The sequence below is a fragment of the Chelon labrosus genome (genome assembly GCF_963514085.1).
Source record: "Chelon labrosus genome assembly, chromosome: 6".
NCBI classification, from domain to species: domain Eukaryota; kingdom Metazoa; phylum Chordata; class Actinopteri; order Mugiliformes; family Mugilidae; genus Chelon; species Chelon labrosus.
In genome coordinates this window covers 17,750,002-17,759,528 of record NC_140342.1, presented here as the reverse complement: position 1 = coordinate 17,759,528, position 9,527 = coordinate 17,750,002, and the positions used below count along the sequence as shown (strand labels likewise).

General features: G+C 41.5%; 1 protein-coding gene across 3 annotated transcripts; it reads left to right on the top strand.

The window, feature by feature from the left end:
• On the top strand, positions 1–9,459 carry eef1da (eukaryotic translation elongation factor 1 delta a (guanine nucleotide exchange protein)). 3 transcript variants are annotated; one of them, XM_084546418.1, is made up of 8 exons: positions 1–106; positions 3,149–3,269; positions 5,865–5,921; positions 7,152–7,233; positions 7,527–7,621; positions 7,828–8,025; positions 8,291–8,485; positions 9,333–9,459. In XM_084546418.1, exons 2-8 carry the CDS (start codon positions 3,156–3,158, stop codon positions 9,369–9,371), a joined length of 780 nt encoding a protein of 259 aa, XP_084402544.1. In that variant the 5' UTR covers positions 1–106; positions 3,149–3,155; the 3' UTR covers positions 9,372–9,459. The 3 variants fall into 3 exon arrangements, with proteins under 3 accessions (XP_084402544.1, XP_084402545.1, XP_084402543.1); XM_084546419.1 differs by lacking the exon at positions 5,865–5,921; XM_084546417.1 differs by lacking the exons at positions 1–106; positions 3,149–3,269; positions 5,865–5,921 and adding an exon at positions 3,898–4,203.
• The last annotated feature ends 68 nt before the right edge of the window (positions 9,460–9,527 follow it).

The following is a 9,527-nucleotide window of genomic DNA, read 5'->3' as shown; positions in this document are numbered from 1 at the left end:
ATACGGGCCGCCCGCTAATACCAGTCCTCTTCTACCGTTGGATTACGGCCGAGGCAGCACGCAAAGGGACGGTTACCGAGCAATAAAACGTCGAATAAAACCAAGAGTAAGTTCAGTAAAGTTGTATCTTCACAGCCTGGGGCATTACAGAAGTGTACTGTTTTTAAAACCAACAAAATATTTTGAACTGTCGAGTTTTTCCCAGCGCCACGTGGTCAACAAAACTACAAGTTGGTGGGGCTGTCAAACAACTCGTGTAGCGTAACTTCTGCTAGTGTTCAAGCTACAGATGAAATACACTTTTAATTTCTTCCACTTTTATCTGTAATTTGTGTCTGGTTTGTGACGAGTGCATATAAATCGACCTATTTTTTTTAACAATTGCCATTTATTTTGTCCCATACAGTTGGCATTCTTTTGTGGTTGTTTTTATTCCCATAAATGGTTTTCAATGAAATATATTAAATTTATTATCTTTCTATTGGGCATTCACGTCCTATTCCAGTTACCAAAGGTGAGTTTTGAAGCTGCTCTTCAGCTGATGCTCTAACACCATGTCTCGGTTTATTGCAGTCTTATGGTGTAGTTGAAGTATTTTACTCTCAGTTGCCAGTTTATTTGGATGCTAATTGCTAAAGTTAATTCTGTCTATTGCAGCAAGTTTGCAATAAATCTCACCTTCACAAAGGTTTAAATAGTCAGTTTTTGTTGAAGCAATCTGACAGGTTTTCATTCAACGTTATAATTTTGTAGGATGCAATTGATATTTGTGCCAGTGTTAATGGAAATCATTGCATCATAGAAGCTGTTGCAATACCACCCTAGGTATTGTTGCTTAAAGTGATGGGATCTATAATTTTTTTTTTCTTTATGTAGACTCATATGTTAGGCCTACATTAGTTTTAGCTAGTTGTATCTAATAAACTGGCAAATGATGGGGGAAAAACTACACTAACTTGTGCATTACCCATGTTTTCAAGGTATTGGGTGTAGTCTTTTATTGCATGAAATCTGGTCTTTAGGGTGTGACGTTTGCCTGCTTGTTGAATGGCAAAGACAATGGTGTTCAACGGTGTTCATTCAACTGAAGTAATACAGTAAATCCCATGACCTTATCCTCCATCGTGCCAAAACTCAAGGGGGGGGGAGGCAGACTTTGCTGCACAGGTTGAGTTTTTTGGGTGTTTCAAGTGTGAACATCTTGTCATCATATTTAATGCATAAACGCAGCGTTGGCTCGTTAATCGGACGCAGCTGTGTCTGGAAGGAATAACTTTGTTCTAGTTCTGCAGCGCGCCGGTCGTTATCTGCATGTGACCCCAGGCGACTCGGCTCAGGATGAGAGTAGAGATTGCTAAAACTGTTTCTTAGTGATCGTTGGAGATGTTTTAATGTAAATGTTGGCCGTTTGTGGTGCCCGCATTACTTTTTTTGTCTTGTTTGTCTTGGCTTTGCTTTTTGAAAGTCCAGTGTGGGATTGATCATCTGCTGTAACCTATCTGAGCGTTATTCCATATTGGTAGGTTTATTCGTCTTTCTTCTTTACGATGTATTTGAACTTCATCATTTTAAAGGGAAACAATTAAATGAATTCAACATTTTCTGGGTGGGGAGGGAAGCATTTTGATCAATCTGCCAGCTTTTAAGACGACATTGGTGCCACATTTATGAGCTTTCTCACCAGCAAGTTCCAGTGTCATGCTAACATCTCATGAACTAATGCCTCGAGCTTCCACCTGTTGCTTCTTTTCTCTCCTTATAAACCTCTGACACACAAGTGAGTAGAGAAGACACCCCTTTAATAGAGAAATGGATCAGTCTCGGCCGAATCGTCAGCAAGGAGCTGCCCCTCAAAGTGCCGTGCCCGTGGGAGCGTGCAGACAGGGCAATGTCCCTGCTCTGGAGAGAGGCATCATCAGTGGAGACAACGTCCAGTTTCGGAGGCTGCGGCAACGCACACGTTTGTCCCAGTCGGAGAGCTCTGGGGAGGAATGGTTGAGCTCCTCTGTGGAGGCAGGCGGCTCATATGGTCAAAGCCCTGTCCTCCAAGGCATGCAAGCGGAGGCTTCATGGCGCAACCGCAGCTCCCATGAAGATACCGAGGGCAACTTTCATCGCCGACTTGCCTCTAATGGCAACAGGCCGCTCTCATCGTCTCCGCGGAGCCCAAACACCAGAGGATCCTTCACTGCCCACTCCAGACGTACCCATGGTCAGCAGCAGGACCAGGGGCACACGGTGACCACTGTGAAGGCCTCCGGGACCCCTCACCGTCAGCTCAATAAGGGCCGCAATCGCACCTCCTCTGAGACTGAGCAGGGGGGGAAAGGCAGCAAGGGTCCGCACCAGAGGAAGAGAGGCCTCTCAGAGACGGAAAACAGGCCCAAACGGGACAAGTATGAGATTCCTCACGTAGGGAATGGGAGAGATGTTAGTTTGGTTTATGTTACTGTGGTTGTTTTGCATTTGTTGTCTGTGTTCTTGTTTGGCCTTAGTTATGCTGATTTATTCTTCTGGGGATGTAAAGTTACAGATTAAACTTTAAAGTGGGGGAGTTTCTCAATACGTATTATATCAACGTACAGTGAAATGTACAATAAAGTGGGTCCCTGCTGTCACTTGAGGGGAGGGGGTTGTGGGCAGGCAGGCAGGCACCCACCTTTTGTTAGCTAATCCAGACTTTGCAAACCAGGCAACTGTTTGTGTGAGGAATGTGTAGCTGTCTGTCTGCTTCTGTAACCCATCAGCAAAATGTGTAGGCAGTTCAAACACGTATGCAACAAGTTGGTACAGACATTTTCTTACCTTTTTGTTTTACATGCTTACTCACTTAATGTCATGTCCGCTTGCTGGTTATGTGAAAAGGAAAATGTCTATTGTGTGTAATCTTTTTATACTTTAATTTTTCTCTCCCTATTCCACCGACAACTCCACCTGTGGCTCCGCATGCCGCTACAGGCTGTAATATAACAACATCACAGTCGAGCATCTAATTAAGCTGTGCTTTGTTGCTCATTTCCTGTCACTGATTGTGCTGGCTGTAACCGCTAACCACCTGGTCATGACTGTTTAGCAGATAAGCTGTCAAATACTCGTACATCGGTGCGTCTGCATTCCCTAATGTCTCTTGAATTCTTAATTTCCTCAGTACCAAAATGAGCGGACTGCAGTGCCTTGCCACCGAGAACGTCTGGTTCGACAAACAGCGCTATGATGAGGCGGAGAAGCGCTTCTACGAGGGAGTCAATGGCCCCACCACGCAGCAGCAGGTGGGAGAACCTGTGTCCTAACCTTTTTCTACCCTGCTCTTTGGCTTAAACATGCAGCCAAATCTAAATGGTTTGATGTGTTTAAACAAAATCTGTTTTCATTGTTTGTTTGTTGGATCAACTTTCCTGTTTGACTCCTCTTCAGCTCACGCTGTCCACTCAGCCCTTTCATTCACTGCCCTGCTGGTTTGTGCAATAGTTACATCATCGTCTGTCACAGTACTCGGCAGCTGTGAGTTAAGCCACTCGATTTAGAAGTGGCTTGCTCTAAGTGAGAGGGGTCAGGTGGTTTGGCAGCTGTCTCAAGCCGTCCACGGCTGCAGCAGGAGATTGTGCACATGCCTGCGGAAACAATAGACAGAAATCATAGCTTACTCACTGGCAGGTCTTTATTATTTTTTTTTTTAACCAAACCACAAGAAGCCACATGTCCTCTGATTTGCACTGTGATTTTTAAATGATGAATTATTTTTTATCTTCAGGCTGTGCTGTCAACACATTTTATTGTACTGGGACAATCTTCTGGGTTTACAAAAAAAAAAAAAAGGTAGCTGTCATTTTAGGACTCTGTCATTAATTGACATGTCATTAAAATGACAGCTGCAGAGCAGGTCATCATACTAGTTTGTGTACCCTCAAGTCTGCAGCCAAAATGTGTGTAACCTTTGTGTTGCGACAGTCAGTGCAAGCAGATGACCCAGACCTGACACACATCTGCTTTTTACCATCATTTCTTTTCCATGTTTGTCAGTTTGAATGTTCGGTGAATCGGCCGTCTTGCTTTTCGTCTGTTCCGCATGCTGCTTTCTGTCTTTGTCATTGCTCCTGCTTCAACACTGCTTTACCCACACATGCCCTGCAGGAGACAGAAGCTAATGCCATCCTGCAGGACATTGCTAACTCCCGAAAGAATATCGAGCAGTGCCTAAACGGAGTGAGTACTGTACTACAAGTGAGCTGCTGGACTACACCCAATGGTAGTGGCAGGACAGTACTCCGTAATGTCACTGTACCAGCCCTATAATGGGGAAATGGCTGTTAAAATGAGACATGATGGGGTCATGGACATTTAAGCCTTTCACTCCCAGAAATGTGGACTTCATTAGGCTGCACTTGAGCACTTTTTGCATTGTATATATTCCTTCACACCTCTGTTTTCATTATCTTCGCTGCACTCTGTCACAAAGTTGCTTATTTGTTTGCACGTCGGTGTTGATTTCCATTTCCATTTCATAGTAGGAGTCACTTTCTCAAAATTCTTCCTCATCAGTAGCTGCTTAAATACTTTTATTTTTGGAATAGGCTCAGATATGTCTAAAACTAATATGTACATTGAAGATCTTACTGGCTGCAGTTATTCCTCCTCTTTATACTGCGTGCAAAATTTGCTCCTTTAACCACATTTCAATGTATGTGACTAATATACTGAGTCCTTGTTGCGTGTAGATATGTGGTTTTAACTTTAGCTAAAGCTAACTCGAATGTTGAGCTGTCAGTTACACAAATAGGGCTGGGTTTAAAAAAAATTAAAAAAAATAATAATCTACTTCTCCCTTAACATAAATTTTCATTTGAAAGATCTGATATCATTTTATGAAATCCTTCAAGTTTTCTTTTTTGGTAAATGAAGGTAATTTCCTAGTTTCTCCTAGCATGACTAGTCTCGTGTACTACTGTACTACGCAATTAGTCATCGTGTGAGGGAGATCCAAAACATGACAGAAGCTACAACTCTTGAGAGCAGCGTCAGGCCTGAAAGCTGATGTGTAGCAGCATTAAGGATTTCAAAAGTATGACGACAGAAGAGCTGGATAAAAGCAATGTGGAGAAGAGTAGAGGTAAAGTATCGTGGAAATGCCACAGACAGGCAAAACCAAATGGCTTTTATGAAAAGCAAAATGGTTTTGAACCTGAAATATATCTGATTGAATTGAAATCCGTAGCGACACCCAGGCCTACACACAAATCAAATAGATGTCAGATTGTGCAGAATACCCTCTTTGTGTTACTATCCTATTGCTGTGGCAACTAAGCACTATCTCTCATAGAGGGATAGTTTAGCATGAAAGAGGGACCTTGATACTAAAAGCACAATACCCAATCATTTGGACTCTCTCATATTGATTTAGCTGATTGATTTTCATGGGGTGAGCACAATGGATCGCCTATGTTGAAATCACATAGACTAGTAACATAGGATTCATTCATTATCTATGTATATGGGTAATATTATATTTATGTATAATGGGACCAGTAAATATAGAAATGTATTTGTAAAACCTCAAGAATGCACACAATGTTTTTGAATGTAAATATAATTCGAGTTTTACAAGAGAAACCTCCACTATCAACTGGTTTTGTCAAATCAGACTGAGAGACATAATTGTTCACAACAAAGCACTTTTGTTCTGGCCACATTATAAAGATATGGTCAGTAAAACCAAAGGGACAGTCATTTCCCATTTTGGCACTAGAAGTGACTTTTTACTCACCCATCTGTGGAAACTCTCTTATCTGACGTACCTACGACCTCCACTGTTCTTCTTGTCTTCGTGTTTTCCCTCCTTACCTAAACTTGTACGTCACCGGGTGCAGGTGAAAACGGCTCTGCAGCCTGCCAAAGGGCGCCAGCAGAAACGGCAGCACAGAAACGTAAGTCCTCCTCATCCAGCTTTTGCTGCACAGGCCTGGGATCGCTGCATGGTTTGGACAGATAGCCGGATGTGCTGGCTTTGTCTGCTGCTGCCTGACGTGGAGTGTGTTACTTTCATCACAGCAGTGCCGTGTCTCATCATCCTGTACCACCATCCCACCAGCCTGCTTCTTGTGTTTAGTGGTTTTCCCCTGTGAGGATGAATAAAGATTTAAGGCATCACACAGTAAAATTAACAGTTTAAAATTAATGTATTTGGGGTTATAGTCATTTGATTGTGAGCTTGATTATTTTTGTCAGATTTTGTGATCACAGTGATCATTTGAAATTTTCTGAAGAAAACCATTTCTCAAGAGTTGCAGATGAGAGCTAGATGAGATCAATACTGGCCTCATGTCTGTTGTACGGCAATGTTTCAGGCCACAGCCGGATTGGCAACCTTGGATACAGGAAAGCAGTTGGAGTTAAGAGCTTAAGTTTATGACTGGAGCATTTACAGCAGGGTGCATTGTGTTAGCTTGCTGGCTCACAAGATGATACCCAACCTTCTGCTTCGTTTGTTCTCCACACACTGTTTACCTTCATGTGATCCAAAGCAAGCCCAAATGCGATTTGAAAGTACTGCTGACACAAATCAGAAAGCTGAAGGTACCAAAATCTAGTCCTTTGTTTAGTTTCTGCAGATATCTGTGTTTGTGGCTAGCCTAGCTCTTTCAGTCTAAATAATATCACGTGTTCAGTTTAGCGATGACATTCGAACTTCAAAGATGTAGTGGCATTTTTCTTTTTACCTACGATAACAGGCTGTTGGATTATAAAGAGTGACATCAATTGTCTCTGCACCAAACCAAGTAAAAATGCTTCCTCTGAATCATTTTTATGTGGGGAAGAGGCCATTTTTATTCGGTGTGTGTGTGTGTCTTGTTTAAAGAAATGTTTGTGAAGAACTGCATGTTGACATTGAAACACGAGGGAGTTCATTTTAACATCAGCACTGTGTGACGTGTATCCAAATCATTGTGACACATTTTATCTCTGCATGACTTTTTTTTTTTTTATTGTTATAAATAAACCTTGACACTTTGACCACTTTTTTTTTTTGGCTTGCTTCTTCACTTAAGGCTTGTTTTAGGAGCTGAAACTGAAAGTTAACAGAGTGGCTTTGTTGCATTTAAACACTGATCTGCAACATGACTCATGCTAATTGCTTCACATTTATCTTTCTACAGTCATCCTCACATGCAGGAGGAGACCAGGAGCTGGTCTCACGCATGAAGAGCCTGGAACTGGAGAACCAATCTCTGCACAAAGGTGTGTGTTTTTAGGTCCCTGGTTTTACATTATTCATGCTAAACACCCATGTATTGTGACTCGAAACAGCTGGCATCTTTTTTTTGTTTGTTTTGCTGTAAAAAGCCCTTAAATCCCATTGTTCTCTACCTGCTCAACACCAAATAGCAGACAATGCTTGAAGCTAGCGGATGAACAGAAGAATATTTGGCAGCTGAAGAGCCAGATGTTTCATTGAGACATTGGCTTAAAATATCATAGTATGTCAATATTCAAATACTGGAGGTTTAACTTTCCTGTTGTTTCCTTGTTAGTGGTGGAGAGCATGAGGGCAGCCCTGCAGACTCTGGAGTCCAGAGTAGCTATGCTGGAAAAGACTCCTGCACAAGCAGCCGTCCCATGTGCTAAGGTAGATGATTAAAAATGAAGTAGAGATGGTAATTGTTCCTCATCTTTTGTTGGCTTTATCTCGTCTGTTCATACTTCCTCCTCCCTTGCACACAATCCTGTGATTCTGTGTTTTTGAACGCCTCTTTAAACATGATCTTTTATTTGTGTGAAAAGATTAAAAAAAGACATAAGACTATTTTCCAACCTTTGAATTGTATTGTTCAGGCTGCACCAGTCAAAGAGGTAAAGGTGGAAAATGGTGGTGGTGACGACGACGACGACGACATGGACCTCTTCGGCAGTGATGATGACGATGAGGAGGCAGAACGCATCAAGCAGGAGCGCCTGGATGCCTATGCAGCCAAGAAAGCCAAGAAACCCGCCCTCATTGCCAAATCATCTATCATCTTGGACGTCAAGCCTGTATGTACCATCCAAGTCCTTCAGTTGTGCTCTCGGATAAGAAACTTTTTGTTGTGTGGAGAAATATCAATTTAGTATTCACTTATTTATATAGGAAAATTAATAACTAAACATATCATTGAAACACTTGAGTAACCTATTTTTATATTGAGTATAGAATACAAATAAAAATTCATTCATTCATTGTGATTGCAGCCACGTGTAGAAGTCCTCCGTTCCTATTATTTAGTGACACTAATGTCTGTCTTCATTTGTGTTTCTTTAGTGGGACGATGAGACAGATATGGCAAAGCTGGAGGAGTGTGTGCGCTCGGTCCAGATGGACGGGCTCCTGTGGGGAGCTTCCAAGCTGGTGCCAGTGGGCTACGGCATCAAGAAGCTGCAGATCAACTGTGTGGTCGAGGACGACAAAGTTGGCACCGACATCCTGGAGGAGGAGATCACCAAGTTCGAGGACTTTGTAAGTATTGATCACAGTAATGTAATTTAAGAGTCACTTGAGTCTTAAATATTTTTGTGGCATCTTTAAATTAACCTGCTGAGCTTTCAAAATTACTTTTTATATACCATCTCAGTATAACACCGCAGTAGAAACATGCACTCCATGTATGCACATTCGATACATCAGATTTCTCCACTTATTTTGGAAGCTTACTTTAACAGTAACTGAGATGAAAATGTACATTCAGGTGCTATTTTGTACAATTTCAATCCGACTTTGGACACATAGCTACAAAAGAACACCTTCTGTCATGTAGTTGTTCTGGTAAACTCTGCATCTTCAGTCTGTTTTCTCTAGCATATGTGTAAAAAGCCAAATAGAAACATATTGTATTTGCTCTTATACAGGGCAGAGAGATTAAATTTAGCTTGAAAAATCTGGTCCTTTTAATTTTACTTCCTTACAGAAACGTTTCTTGTTTACATTTAAGATATCTGCTTAGTAGAGACGGCCAGCTGCAACCTAGTTGTTAAATTGTATGTGTAATCTTAAGTAAATTAAAAGAATTGTTGCTCTCTGCTTACAAGAATTTTCTGTAGCAATGAGCCCTCACACATGTTGGGGTGAGGGCAAAAACATCTTTTGTTAACTTTTAGAGGGTAATGTTGGATTGGTTCTAATTAAACTCACTAGAGGCTCAATTGCAGTTTTTCCCTAAATGCTGAACCTTGCCTGCAGTGTTGAGGTGAATAAATAGCATTCTGAATTTAAAAAATAGGCTTTATTTTTAATAGACGTTTTTGAATACACATATCTTGACACAACAAATGATAAAATAAATACATCTATTTTCCTTCGTCTGCAGGTCCAGAGTATTGATGTTGCCGCCTTCAATAAGATCTGAGCTCCACCGGCCCTTTACCAGCTTCACCAAAGTATTGCTGCTGCTCTCGGCTTGTATGGTTATTAAAAAGCAAAGCTTTGAGCATAAACATCGTCTCAATTTCATTATTTTTCTCAGGGAGATATATTTTGAACCCCATATTTACAAGGGGAATTA